Source organism: Falco biarmicus, chromosome 6, assembly GCF_023638135.1.
Source record: "Falco biarmicus isolate bFalBia1 chromosome 6, bFalBia1.pri, whole genome shotgun sequence".
NCBI classification, from domain to species: domain Eukaryota; kingdom Metazoa; phylum Chordata; class Aves; order Falconiformes; family Falconidae; genus Falco; species Falco biarmicus.
The window spans coordinates 12,551,498-12,566,369 of NC_079293.1; the positions used below are offsets into that span (position 1 = coordinate 12,551,498).

General features: G+C 47.6%; 1 protein-coding gene across 2 annotated transcripts in view; it reads left to right on the top strand.

Moving 5' to 3' along the window:
• The first annotated feature begins 9,619 nt into the window (after positions 1-9,619).
• The window catches only part of B3GAT2 (beta-1,3-glucuronyltransferase 2), a 32,259-nt gene continuing 27,006 nt past the window's right edge, over positions 9,620-14,872 (top strand). For both annotated transcript variants that reach the window (XM_056342409.1, XM_056342410.1), the window contains exon 1: positions 9,620-10,560. In XM_056342409.1, the coding sequence (XP_056198384.1) occupies positions 10,009-10,560 (552 nt within the window). In that variant the 5' untranslated portion in view covers positions 9,620-10,008. The remainder of the gene's footprint in view (positions 10,561-14,872) is intronic.

Sequence of the window (14,872 nt, forward strand, 5' to 3'; positions counted from 1 at the left end):
GAATAATAGCGTGTCTTCATCCTTTGCCTTGTGATGAAGGAGAGCATTTTCCTCCCATTCCCACCCCCGCTAAGGTATGACACTAGCCTGAGCCTCATGCTTGCCTACACCTGCTTAGACATGCCCCCTCACCCTTAGAGAGCCAGGGTCTACACCCCTAATCTGTTGTAGACCTTCAGCAGCTCATTTTTGGGGATCTATGCAGCGAATTCCTTCTACCTTACAGCCAGGGTACTACAGATTTGGGAGGCTGCAATATCTCTTCCATCCCTGTTCTGCTGTTCTGTCCAATGAGCATTCCTGCATCCTGCCCAAAATCTTACCGTCACCTTCTCCTGCACTCATGCACTGACTGCAAGGCAAATCAAATCGCCAGCCAAGTGAGTGTATGAGCCCACCAGCAGTCTGAGGAAAGTGTCTCTGCTGTTGTATTTTATCCCAGCTGTTCATGAAAAATGTGCTCTTTGTTCCACCACACCTTCAGCAATAATCCTGTGGGGCATTTGGCTGATCATATTTCAGAGTGACAGTCAGCTTACAAGTTTTCAAAATCAGAACTTGTTGTCCATTGTTCTCAGGAAATGAAAAAGCTATTTTAGAAAACTTTTATAATTCCATTAAACTAACATGAATATTACAGACAGATTGTCAAAAATGACAGCCTAGAAAAGACTGAAAGATGCAATGTCTTTTCTCATGACTTAATCTTTCCTAAAAAATGAACTATGATCTATTGCCTAATGATCTTTAAAATAAATAACAAGAGAACAGGTTAGAATAGGAAAGGTATATTTTAAGGAATAGTTGGATGAGCTGGAATTACTTGAATTACCATTCCTGTAACAAAATCTCAGAAATCACTGAGCACTTAGTATCTGTGGGGAATGGGGAAAATCCTGAAGAACAAGAACAAAAAGAATCCTGTGAAGGACAGCCATATTACCAACTTTAGAAAGGAGGGACTAGGATTATGTACAGAATACCTGGCTAGGGAACAGTACCACAGAAATGGACCTACAACAGATAACAAAATGAATCTAACTGTTCCAAGTATCATATGGAAGGCATGGGTGGTAAATACTGTCCTTTACAGGGCACTGGTAAGATCCTGATCAATGCAATATTTCTTGTATTGCAGTCCACATTTTAAGAAAGATAAAGATGTAATGAGAAGACTTTTATTTATTATTAATTCAAAAATTTCTAGGATAAAATTGCTTTTTGTAGAAAAGCCGAGATGAAGGGAAGGTATTGGTGCTAGCTGTGTAAAAGGTTGCTGTAAACGGGAAAGTGGTCAGTTACTCTCCATTTGCACTGAGACAGTAACCTTGTGAACATACAGTAACAGTAAGGTTTATGTTCAATATCAGGAGAACTTTTGTACTATAAGGACAGTTAGGTACTACATCAGAAGACTGGGTTATCGTCATGGGAAGTCTAGACAAATGTCTCCTGGCTTGAGATCAGTGGTTGGACTACATGACCTTTTGTGCCTGGCATTTCTACAATTTGTTTCTTCTTAGCACATACCTTGATTTTTAAAGCAATTCAGTTTGTGCCACATTCAAATTCCAGCTGCAGGCTCTTTGTTTTGTTGGTCATACACTTTCAAGCATAGAGGAGTGTGCTGCCCTTGACAAGCTGGAAGCTCCAGGGACATCCTGCTGGAACAAGCAAAGAAATACTGGGAAGGTGAGTGAAGAGGGAAGGAAGAACATATTAGCTCAGCGGCTCGGTGGCACCGTTACAAATACCACCAACGCAGAGCCAGTTCCTCAGTGTTGTTGAGCCCAGCTAATCACAGGCTGACTTCGCAAGCTCAGCACAAGGGTACTGTGTAACATGTATATTTACGGTATCATGACCACTGCTAGGGTTTAATGAGAATTTCAATGTGGGAGGAGACAACATGAACAGATGGAAAGGCAGCAGTAATCCGCCGACATATTGATGAGGCATGCAGGCCAACTGGGTGCTGACCAAGCCCAGCTGTCCCTCTCTCTGGTCTAGTCTATATGAGAGAAAAAAAAGAGGCAGTTTCAAGTAACATTTCCAGTGCATGAGTTTCTGGTTGGTGTTGATATAGTGTGACCCTTTTCCCACTGCCTGCCTTATCCATAACAAAGATGCCATCTTCACTGCCTTGGAAGTAACACCATTCACAGCCTGCACCAGGATGCAGCAAACTCCTCTTTGTTTTTGGTATTGGATCTGTACAGGCAAGCCTGTCTCAAGGAGAAAAATATGAGCTTAGGAAGAAGGTGGTTTGAAAAGGTGCCGGCTCTCCCCCTAGCCATTATAAATCCTCGGCTGTTCCAGGACTGTAAGGTTATTGGACTGAGACCGGTATGTGCCTTTTCATGTTGCCTGCTTAATGCTCCTGAAATCTTACGCAATTACTGTATGGAACACATATAATAGGATACGGTAAGGCAATGTCCCCAACTTGGCCAGCTAGCTCCCCAAACTCCCTGGAGGTTTAGGGAGACAGGTGTATGCTCTAGGTCTTTGAAGTGATCCGCCAGTCTCCAACTGCTCAGACACTACAGTGCCATAAAACATTCATCATCTCAGAGGTGCCGTTTATCACATCAGACATCCACTCTTAACACCAGTTTTCAAAATATGTCTTTCATAGAATCATAGATTGGTTTGGGTTGGAAGGGATCTTAAAGATCATCCGGTTCCAACCCCCTGCCATGGGCAGGGACACCTTCCACTAGACCAGGCTGCTCAGAGCCCCATCCAGCCTGGCCTTGAGCACTCCCAGGGATGGGGCATCCACAGCTTCTCTGGGCAGCCTGTGCCAGTGCCTCACCACCCTCACAGTAAAGAATTTCTTCCTTATATCTAATCTAAATCTACCCTCTTTCAGTTTAAAACCACTATCCCTTGTCCTATCACTACATGTCCTTGTAAAAAGTCCCTCTCCAGCTTCCTTGTAGGCCTCCCTGAGGTACTGGAAGGCTGCTATAAGGTCTCCCTGGGGCCTTCTCTTCTCCAGGCTGAACAACCCCAACTCCCTCAGCCTGTCTTCACAGGAGAGGTGCTCCAGCCCTCTGATCATCTTTATAAAAACCAGAGCAGTGTCAGCCAGTTATTTCTGTACAGCAAGGGCCAACGCAGAATCAAATAATATATTACAAAATCAAGTCCCCAGACCAAAACAAACCTACTTTCATATCTGCTGGTTCACAATATGAGGTGTCACCCGGCTGCCTTACAAGACAGTTTGCAAGCCTTGTCATACAATACCCACTTACCACAGTGATTGCCAGCTGTCTCAGTGTCACTGCTGTGAGCCCAGGTGGGGTTTTGAGATGAAAGATAATAGCTTCATACAGGGCTGATTTAGTCTTCAGGTAGGGCAAAGCATGCTTGCCGAGAAGTTTAATTGCATTTGGCAATGCTGGTTTAGGTCCACATCTGGTTATGCTAAAACAATTTATTCTGTCAACAAGGCCTCATATAGGTCTGAAACATAAAGGTGTGGGTGGTTCCTTTATGATTTCAAGAGAAAATGGAACAGACCCTTTGACTTCTCAAGGACAAAAAAAAAAAAAAAAAAAAAGAGAAGAAATCATCAGCTTGAGGCTCTTAAACAAAATCACAACATGGTGAAAGAAAACATTTTCTTTATGAGGAATAACTCCAGGGAGTAACCTGGAGCTGTTCCTCTTTTGAGGGCATTTCAGTATATTGCTGTTTCAGATCCGAAGAAAAGCTTGGATGCCTGAACAATTGCCTGTTTGGGATTTTTCTTACTGTATCGTGTAGTCTGCTAGAAGATATGTCTCCTTACAAGCTTGCCTGACATATGCTAGGACACTGGTGCTACAACAACATTACCTCATTAATATAACATTACATTACAAACAAAACATGGAATAAAACATTCAACCCTCTTTCTATCAGGACCAAGGGTCAAGTAGCCTTTTTCAACCATACAGCTTTCAACTTTCATGTTTTCATTCCCAGAGCCTGCTCAAAATACAAGCAAACTGACCAGGTACCGGGACTCAGGGAGAGCTCAGGGGTTTCTGTTAAGAGTCATATGAATGCAGGGGAGGGGTAGCCAAACAGTGTGAGAATGATCCTCTTCATATTATCTGAAAAGGTAGATTTGAAAGAAGACTAAAGGTGCAAAGGCTGAATCACAGGACAAGTGCTGGAAGGGATCACTGTTACAGTTCAAGAAGCAATCTTAATTGTAGTGCTTCCAGTCCTCCAATGCCCAAGATTGCATTTCTGCTAATATTCTTGTAATGTAGGGTTTTTTTGTGCATGCCCTTTTCTGGGCCGAAAAAGCAAACACTCTCCCTTCTGTGTAACTATGTTACCCCTGAAGGTAATCTCCAGAGGCCACATCTTTTGCTCTGTGCCACCAACATTTTTGTTACTTGTGCAAATGCTGTAGTTGTAAGACGTCACCTGGAACGTGGCTCAGCACCAGCGGGATACTCACTGGCACAGGTTTCAGAGGTGTTTGCTGGCAGCAGATGCTTGGTGAGAGCATTGATGTCCATCTGTACCCATGCCTGCAGGACCTCCCCTGAGCATGTTCTCTGCACAACCATTTCCCACCTCTTCACATTTCATCATCAAAGCCCGTGGCACAGAGGGATAATTGAATCTCTTCAGCATTTAGGATTCAGCTCTGCATTTCAAACTTATTTTGCCTTAAAAAAAATGCGTTTATTTTCAGTTAAAGCAGTGGTTATTTTGTGATGGTTTTCATCAAGCTATGGGTAGCCCTGTACATCCCACTCGCACTATGTCACAGCGTGTCATGCCTGCCTCATCCTGCTCTGTCCCTGTATGGCATTTCTGAGCTCTGGGAGGCAGGTATGACACCGTGCTCCTACCAACTGCCTGTGACCAGAGAGGTCCAAATGGACATTTGCAGCTCTTCTTTCCAGGAATCTGTCGCTGGTTGCTATAGTGATAAACAAGTTGGCTTATTAGGAAAAGGAACAAAGCACTAGAGAAAATTACTTCCAAATGGCCTATGTGCATACATAAACATGCAATCTCGTTCTTCATTGTCAGCTGGGGCAGCTGGTTTCTTGTTTCTGGAACAGCGCAGGCCCTATATACATTATTTTAGCAAGCCCAGCCCAGTCTCCACTGCCTGTCTTTTCAGCACACAGCGCCTGCAGGGCTTCACTTACGAGTTGGATGATTAAATTTCTTGGGGGTTTCCACAACTGGATACTGTAGGAAAACATGTAGGAAAAAAGTATTAGGTGACCTAATGAGGCTGAAATAAGTCTAAAAGAGCAGAAGAGAAGAGAAGGAATTATGGTTTTGCTGTATGCTGTGCTGCTGCTTCCTTTTTCCCCCCCTCTCTCTGCTCCTTGCTGATGCCAGGATACCTCCATGCAGACACTTACGGTGGCGATCTGTGCTTGTCAGATGGCAGAACGTTACACTCTCTGTAGGATGCCTAGCTTAAGCATTGGTCTTTTGGGCCTTCACGACATAGAATAAACCTGTTTTCATTTGAATCCCTAGATACACAGTGACTCCACTGAGATCGAGCTTATGCCTTTGAGTGTGCAGGAGACAATGGATGTTCTTTGACAATCCTGTGAGATGCAACCCCAGTTCTCTTTCTTTGGCTAGCCATACATTTTGATTGACTGAGCAATGCCGAAAGGTGTAAATCCAAATGCTAGCAACTACACTGCTTATATTTAATCTAGACAGGCAGGCTAGTCTTTTGCCTGCTATGATCTGAGTCACCTGATATCTGGGTTTACCCATCACAGAAACTAGGCTGATGTGCCACCTTTGCATGCCAGAGGAGGTTACCCACCTTCAGTTACCACCAGTTGATGCTGTTGAAAGAAAACCAAAGCAGTGAACCATCCTTGGGTTGAATCTATTGAATTACAGCCATATAATTCATGAAAACTATTTCTCTGCAGTGTTTTATCCACTAGCTAAAAATAATTGCACATTTTTATATGTTTATCCAACTGGTTTTGCTTCTGCCTCCCACAGGACTGTAATAGTTCTATCAGCTACAGAACCTATGAAACAATACATTTTAACAGCTTTATTTCAAATGCTATCTATAACTCTGACCATCTTTCCAATATCTGAAAAATAACAGTCTGTAATGTTGTACCTAGCTTGAGAAAATCCTGGTGTTCAGAAACTGAGGGCAAATTCATATGGAGCAAACACAAGGCTTGGCCAGTTTGCGTACCACTCCCCCACCGCCCCGCTGCCCCACTGCCCCACCGCCCTGGGCAGGTCCAGCCGAGAGGCTGTGTGGGTAGGCTGGGTCTCAGCAGAAGCCTCTAGGCAGATCTGCCTGATGGGTGAGTGACCCAGAGGGGTAAGGAGGAGAAAACAAAAAAGAACTTAGATGTTTTAGAGAAAGTGGAATGCTACATTTATGGCACAGCTATAACAACTCTCCTGCCATGCCTATCCTTTTCCACAGGTGTTGGAAAGACGGAAACCAATGAAGAAGAAAGAAACCGAGGTCACACAATTGCTGGCTAGCATTACAATCTCTTACAACTGTGTCCAGCCAGTGCAAGACAAAGAGAGTGCGGTGTGCTCCAGTTTGAAAAAAGCCTCTGTGGACCTGTTGAGAATGTTCCCAGGGATGAGATTTCTTTTGCATGTATGTGCATATGCACACTTGCACACACACACTGCTTTCTAGCACTGTGTCAAGCACTCTCCTGACAGAGACAGGTATCCTCCGCTAGTAAGAAGTGCAAGAAACTGAAATAGAAGTACGTTTTTTTAAAACAAATGAAAAATTGGGTGCCAGATCCTGACACATCTCTGACAAAAATCTTTGGAGAATGAGGGCAGCAATCAGCAATACCATAACAGATGATCCAAGCCATAAACTACCACAAACAAATAATTCTGGACCAGATCCTGAAGAGAAATGCCTGCCCACACGCTCTGATACAACCCAGAATATGCACTGTACTGCATATAGTGTGTGAAACCATAGGAACAGCCTGAGTCACACAAAGATTGGTACCATCCATCACAAGTCAGAAACTCGTCCTTTGTTTCAGAGTTGCACCTGAGGCCTCAAATCAAATGTGACAATTTTTATAATAACCAGTGCTAAGGCGTTTGGCAGAAAAAACTATCTCTGTAGACAGTTTGTCCCCACAAATGGAGTGGTTATTTGACTGGGTTCCTCCAGTTTCCAAAGGAAGAGCATTTTGCTTTGTCTATCAAGAAACAACAGTTTAATAAATAGTATTTGGCTTGTATGTAGTGCCTTCGTTATCTTTTACCCTTCCATCTAAGATAATCTACACCTAAAGCTAACAGGAAGCGCTGCTGCATTATTTGATGTCACACCTGATGTACCTCACTTATGACCTCGGAGCCTGTTCTGTGGCACATCAAAACATCTTAGAGCGGTGCTGGGGTAAAAATATAGCTATTGCGATCTGTTTTCAAACAGCCAAGTGTCTCATATCATTATGTTACAGATCTTGTGTACAGATAGAAGCAGTAAATATTATGTTAGCAAGTGTACAGAAACACGTAGTTACCAGCTTTCTGGAACACAATTGAAGAGGTGGAAGAACACCAATCAGTTCATCGGGGTACCTCCCTGGTGCTGAGTTAGTGTTTGTGCTCCTTCCTAAACTGTTGCAATTACATTTAGTGATTCTTATTGCTGCTTTTATTAAGGTCTTATAGCCATAAACAATGAATTATTCTCTCTAGACTGATCTCTGAATACAGCATGCAAGTCCACTAAAGATAATATTTTTGGGTGAAAAAGAATATAAAGAAAAAAATAGTATTTTTTAACATTATCATATTTTTGGCTATAAAGAATGTCAATTAAACACATCCATTTGTAACCCTCAGTTTCTAGGTTCTGCCCCAATAAGTTTTTAGGGTCCTGACATTGTGTCATATAGTATCTAGAAGTGACTAGCTTTGAATTAACTTTTCCAAATGACCACTGACTTTCAAACAAGAACAAGAGATAGCTTCTTGGTACATTTCTTTAATACATATGTTTGCATTATTTGAACAAATTATCTCTCTAAATAGGATTGTACTGTAAATGAAAAAACAATAGTAAGTTCAGTCACTGGAGCGAGATGCTGTTTAGATGATTGTCCTCTAGGCGAACTGCATCAGCACAAAATGGGCAACTGTAATTTCATGTCCGAGATGTTTTCCATTTGGATATATCAAACTATTTATGCTCTCTGCATTCTTCCGTATTATTTCAATAATCATATAACAACCCTTCCACTCCCCCACTAAGCATGCTAACTCTAATTAGCTCTCTGCTACACAGATGTTTCCTCATTCAGACGTTCAGGGTCTGGCCATGTGTCACCCTCACTTTCCTATGGATTTCAGCTTACATTACATCACTTCAACGTCCTTTCTGTGTGTGAGCCCTCTGGGTTAATATGTCCTTTTGGATAACAAATTGATTGCAGATAGATATGAATGATAGATATACACGGTGTCCACATTATCTGCGTTTGTTATACCCATGCAAATCTGAAGGATGCATATAAAATAGAAATGAAAGCAAGTGGTTCAATTCAAGGAGACTGCTGTGAAGACATGACCAATTTCTCTAATCTGCACTATTCCTACCAATAAATCAATGTATCACTGATGAATCACTCTTTTTCTGATCTGAAATAGTCCACAAGTCGGTGAGGCCATCATTTGTTCTATGCAAGGGCAAACGTTTGAATCAGAGAATTATGGAGAATTCATTTGTAAATACTAATGCTATGGCTCTGTGTTTTTATGGAACACGAAGTTTAAAAAGCGTAATTCAAGCTGTTAAAGTGTGTGCTCAGTTATGACAGCAGGAAGTGTTGAAAAATGCATCAGAAACTTCCCTGGCAGGACAGGATCCGTAAGAGGTTTCAGATCGTGCATTCCGTGTGTGTCGCGGCACCTGATGAATGCCTTTGTCTCAAAATAAAGACAGGTGGATTGTTATGAAATTCTCATATAGGAATGCTTTTTAAAAAGCAGTTCGCACGCCCGTAGGATCTATGGGGCAGCCGCACGGCAGCAAACCGAGGGGCACAGGGCTCAGCCCAGGGCGGGCGCGGCCGCGGGCCCCCTGCGGCGGGGGCAGGGGCGGGGGGCCCGACGGCGACAGACACCGAGGGGAGCCGCACGGAGCGGCCGCCTTATTTACAACTTCTGGCTTCTGCGGAGCTCAACAGTAATTCCCCCGTTAAAAAAAAACAAACTACAAAAGTGAAGCGAGCGGCCGCCCGCCGCTCCGAGGGGTGCGTACTTGGGCACGTACCCCCCGTCTCCCCCGGCCCGGCTCAGCGCGGCCCGTCGGGCGGCCGGCGGCGTCCCGGAGAAGGTGGCCCGGCCGCCGGCCGAAGTTGGCGCTCGCCGCGGTGAGCAGGAGCCCCCCGCCGCCGCCAGCCGGGCCACGGTGCCGCCCCCCGAGGGCGACAAGCTCCGCGGGCCGCAGCCGCCGCCCCCTCCCCGCGGCGCCCGGGGGCGGCAGCCGGAGCGGAGCGGGGCGGGGCGGGAGCCCCCCCCCCCGGCCCCCGCCCGCGGGGACCCTCCCTCCCGCCTCCCCGCCCGCCCTACCTCCCCTCCCCGCCCCCACGCACCGCCAGAGCCGCCCGGGGAAGCGGCGGCGAAGGAGCGTCTCCCCAGAGCCTCCCGCCGAGCCCCGGCCGCGACGGCGCGGCGCCCCCGGCCCGGCCCGGCGATGCCGAGGGCGAAGGAGGCGGCGGCGGCGGCGGCAGGGCGGCCGCGCACGGAATAGAGGCGCGGCGGATCGGGGCCAGGCACCTGCCCCGCCGGGCTGCCGCAGGGCACCGCGGGCACCGAGCCGCCCCGCCGGAGGGAGCGCCGCCCTCCCCGGCCGCCCGGCCGCCCCGCGGGGGAGCGCGGGCGGGCGCAGGGGCAGCCCCCGCGGCCATGCGCTGAGCGCCGCCGCGCCCGTCCATGGGGCGGCGCTGAGGGGCGGCGCGGCGGGAGGGCGCCGGGGGCAGGATGAAGTCGCAGCTCTTCAGCCGGTTCCTCCTGCTGCTGCCCTGGGTGCTCATCGTCATCATCGTGCTGGACATCGACAGCAGCCGGGCGCCGCTGCCCGCCCTGGCCCCCCGCGGCGGGGGCGGGGGCGGTAGCGGAGGGGCCCGGCCGGCGGCGGCGCGGGCGCCCCCCCAGCGGCGGCCGGAGGCGGCGCTGCCCACCATCTATGCCATCACGCCCACGTACAGCCGCCCGGTGCAGAAGGCCGAGCTCACCCGCCTGGCCAACACCTTCCGGCAGGTGGCGCGGCTCCACTGGATCCTGGTGGAGGACGCGGCGGCGCGCAGCGAGCTGGTGAGCCGCTTCGTGGCGGGCGCCGGCCTGCCCTGCACGCACCTCCACGTCCCCACGCCGCGCCGCTACAAGCGGCCGGGGCTGCCCCGCGCCACCGAGCAGCGCAACGCCGGCCTGGCCTGGCTGCGGCAGCGGCACCAGCACCTGCCGCCCCCCCAGCCCGGGGTGCTCTTCTTCGCCGACGACGACAACACCTACAGTCTGGAGCTTTTCCAGGAGGTGCGTGCGGGGCGGGGGGCGCGCGCCGTTTCCCGCCTCGCCCCCCCTCGCTGCCGGCCTCGTCCCGCCTCAGGCGCTCGCCGCTCCCGCCCCTGCTCGCCCCTCGGGTGCCCGCCGCCACCCGTCCCGCCTCGCCGAGCCCTGACCCCGCTTTGCGGCGCGCCCGGTGCCCCTCGCCCACAGCCCGGGCGCGGGTGAGGCAAGCCTGCCCCCCGGCGAGGACCTCTCGCCGCGCCCCGTCCTTCCCCGGGGTCCCCAGCCCTGCCCGGGTGTGACCGCCCCTCTCTTGATGTTGAGTTTCTTGTTCCTCCCCTCCGCGGCGCCCCCGCACCCCACCCCCAACTTTTTACCGCTGTTTTCTCGCTTTCCTGCTGAGCGAGGCAAGCTGAGGGCTTAGCGATCCCGCGTTTTTGTTAAAACCGGGATGAAAAGCGCGCTTTGATACTTGTTTTTTTCGGGCTGCATCCCTCCCCGCAGGGCGAGCTCGCACGGAGAGAGCCGCTGTCCTTCGCCGTTTTTTCTTGGCGCGGATGAGTTAATCCGGAGCCGGCTCCTTCACGTGGAGTTGCCCAGTCCTTTTGAAGCCTTTCACTCTCAAAAGTAGCAAATCGTTTGTGTAATGACCAAACACCCTTTCAGGAGTCTCTTTTGTGAAGGGACCTGGTTTTGTCTTTATTGCGGCCCCTTGCTGAAGGGCTTTGCTCCTTCTCGGTGGGAATTGGCAAGTGCTCGGGGGAGAGGGTATCCAGCTTTCTTTCTGGGTGCCCCTTGGCAGGAAGGAGGGGTGTTTAGTAAGGGGACATAAAACAGCAGAAGAAAGATCATGTGCGTCTCCTGTGACAGCTGGAAGAGTAATCTTGGCAGTGAAATGAGGGAGGGAAACGGAAAAGTAGATTGGCAGCAGATAGGGAATGTGCAGGACTTCACACTGCAGTCCACGTCTTCTGCTGGTGGGTAGTGCTCTGTGCAGTGCTGTACACCCATGTTCTGCAGCTTGGAAGCACTGTGCTTCCTCACATGCTTCGCAGGCGGTAGGTTGAAATGAGCAAGATGCACGGAATGTGAAGCACGTGAAATTTCCTAAAGCAAGTTATTTTAGAAGTGGTTATGTTCTTTTATGTTTAGATGCAAAATGCTTCTCTTTCCGTGGGGCAGGTGGGCAGGTGCAGGGTCCCCATTCAGCAGGAATGCTCTGCTTCCTTTGCCCATTTGACATTCAGCGTCGAAGCTGCTAATTCGAAGACCTTTGCCTGGAGGCTAAACCTTTGTTGTAATTGATTTTCTTAAAATCTCATGGCTGTGCTTAGCGCATTATAATGCAGAGTGATTCCATGTACCCATCTTTGATGTGATGGGAGTGTCCACCTCTGTTCAGGATATAAAACTAATTTCATTCAGTCTTAGGGAGTCTGTAAATTGATACAGAAAATACACTTCACCACAATGAGTAGTGTGGAACAAAAGATATTTGGAGACAAATCTCTACTTTTTTCTTCCTCCTTCATCTTTTTTTTTTTTGTTCCCCTGAGTACCAACATTGAGGACAAGCTAAAGGAACAGTTTTGACAGGCATATGACATGTGACCCACAGCTGCTGAAAAGAGGTTCAGTCAGGTTTATTCTTTTATTCTAATTGCTGTGACTGATGAAATGAAAGGGTACAAATTACCTCTGATCAGCTAGGAAACGCAGGAAAGCAAGGGGATAAACCTGTCTGAAGGGTTAACCTTGAAAATTGCAAGCACAACAGGCAGTGTGTTGCCTTGTGCTAACAAGAATGGTAATCTCCAGTATGCAGCTCCACAGTTCTAAGGCTTCTTTTTCACCAGGGTTCAGCTGCTGGGGAAGAGGTGTTTATTCTGAGCCTTGTGTTTGCAGGCAACCACACATGCATGAATGAGTTTTCCCTGTGAAATGTGGTGGTTGGAAGGCTCTGTTACAGGAGTGGAGAAGGAGCTTTTGCTTCAGTTACCACTGCACGTTCCCATGACTGTTTTCCGGGCTCGCTAATGAGTTGTATGCAAGGTCTCTGGGATGCTGCTGGTAGTAACGCAGGGAATGCCTTGTCAGCCTGGCAAAGATGATACAAGTCTTTTGGCAGGCATTGCCACCGGGATGTGCCTTTACGATGAGTGGGAGGTTGTGTTTGGAGAGAGCCAGTAGTCTTATTTTCAGTTGAGGCACCGCTTGAGGGTTGTTTGTGGGGTTTTTTTGTTGTTAAAAAAACTCTGGTTTTATGGATTCTGCCTTGACAGCTCTGTAGTAAATCCTGATCTCTCCTTCAGGAATTGATTGATTTATGAGGGTAAACTGTGCTTGTCTTCTCCAAGCATGAAGAGAGCAGCTTCAGAACGTGTTGTGGGCAGATGAAATCTGGTAGTAACTCCTGTCATGAAAGCAGTGGTAACAACACCTGAGAGGGAGGGTTTTTTTTTTTTTTTTTTTTGGTTTGTTACCCTGCAAGCAACAATCCTCCAGATCTGCAGTCGCGTAATGCCAGAGGAGGTCTGATAAACTGTAGTCTGGTCACTGGAGAGAGTAGTATAAATGTAGAGCGACAAGACTGGAGCTCTGAATTCTGGTCCTACCACCATCCTGTGCTGGCTAGGTGACCTTCCGTATGTCACAGGCGTGGGCCCAGGGTCATGTGGCTCCCAAACTGCTAACAGTAATGTCTGCTAGCATCTGCGGGCAAGCAGTTATGTACATTTGCTGGCTTATGAAACAGTAGGTCTGTCTTCTTTGTAATGGCTTTCTTCTGAGTCAAAGTCGGTTTCAGTAACAGCAGTGAGGGCTTGAGGGGGTGGGAGCCAAGGCTAGTTAGGACCGTGAAATTGACATGAGAGCAGTGTTGGAGTTAGGGGTGCATTTTGCTCAGAAGTCGTAAAAGCATTACTATGGAGCAGAAGTTGTGCCAGGGAACTGCACATCAGTGAAGGATTATGTTTAAGGCCTTTGCTGTGGGTTTCCCTAGTGCCCTTACAGAAGATGGAGCCTTTTTAACAAAGCAGGATCAGCAAAGGCTTTACTGTGAGTGGAGGTGTATAAACCATAAGGGCATGATCAAAAAGGAGCATCCTTTGACATGAAACGCCATGGGATACTTCTGAGAGCTTTTGATGAGGAAATTCTAATCTCTGTCCAAAGTACTTCTGTCTGGTACTTACAGGAGTGAGTACCTTATATTTGATATGGAGTCTACACCTGGGCAAAATGTATTTCATGGAAATCGGGACACACACCCCCACACCCACAAACCCCCTCAGGCTTACAGTAGTGTTTTGCTGGAAAATGTCACCATCTGTAGTAAACATGGAACCCCCTGGTCCTGTTTGTAATTGTCTTTTTTCAAAGACGTACAATGGCATGTGGGCGTATTGCTTAGTTTTGCCAGTCAAAAACTATGTCCTCAAAGTCAAACTGAGCAGGGTCTGGGCAGGTTTAGTTGTCATCAGGTGGAGAGCCTGGTTTGTCTTTCTGCTGCTACAGTGTGTTCAGCACTGACTCAGCTAAGTATTTTGTTAGGAAAAGCTCCCCTTCCCTGGAAAGGCTTCAAAGGATGAATTTGTTCATTGATTGTGAAATTCTTTGGAGTACTGAGTGGGGCTGCAGCAGTGATGAAGAAATAAATCCAGGAACAGAGATGTGGCCTTAGGGTTATCCCCAACTCCTTCCGTTGGAGAGTATAGTGGTGGTCAGGTAAAAAATCACACTTTTACTTAAATGCTGGTGGCTCTGGCAGATTGTGTTTTATCACTTATTATTTTGGGATCCAGACCTTGAGAATAATTTATACCATTTCTGCTCAGGTATGAACTGTTCACCTGGAGGTGTCCATCTGCATCTCTCCATCAAAAACAACAGTCCACTTTCTGAAAATATGTTTTTATCAGTTGCATGTCAGTCTGTGTTCATAACAAAGCCACTGAGAGGCTTGATATCCCACCTGCCATATGTGATACGCTCTACAGATGTTTCTACGTCAATCGTCATAACTTCTATTTTTTACTGTAGGCTGTTCTTTTTGGAGTGACTCTGTTATCATTTCTGTTGCGTTTGTGCTGCGTCTTATTCCTGAATGCAAGTTATTGTAATATTGTGACTGATGCCTAGCAACTGCCAATTTCATATTTTTTAAAATTCCAGAAAGAAAACGTTAGGTAAAGCTGGCATTCCACATTCATAGAGAGATTTTAAAAACAAGATTAGCCTAAGTACTGGAAACCAGACACATAGCTAAGTTTAGTTTCCCTTAACTCTTTGCATCATTCATGTGTTTCTGTGTCTCAGGCATGTTCTCTGTATTTTGTGT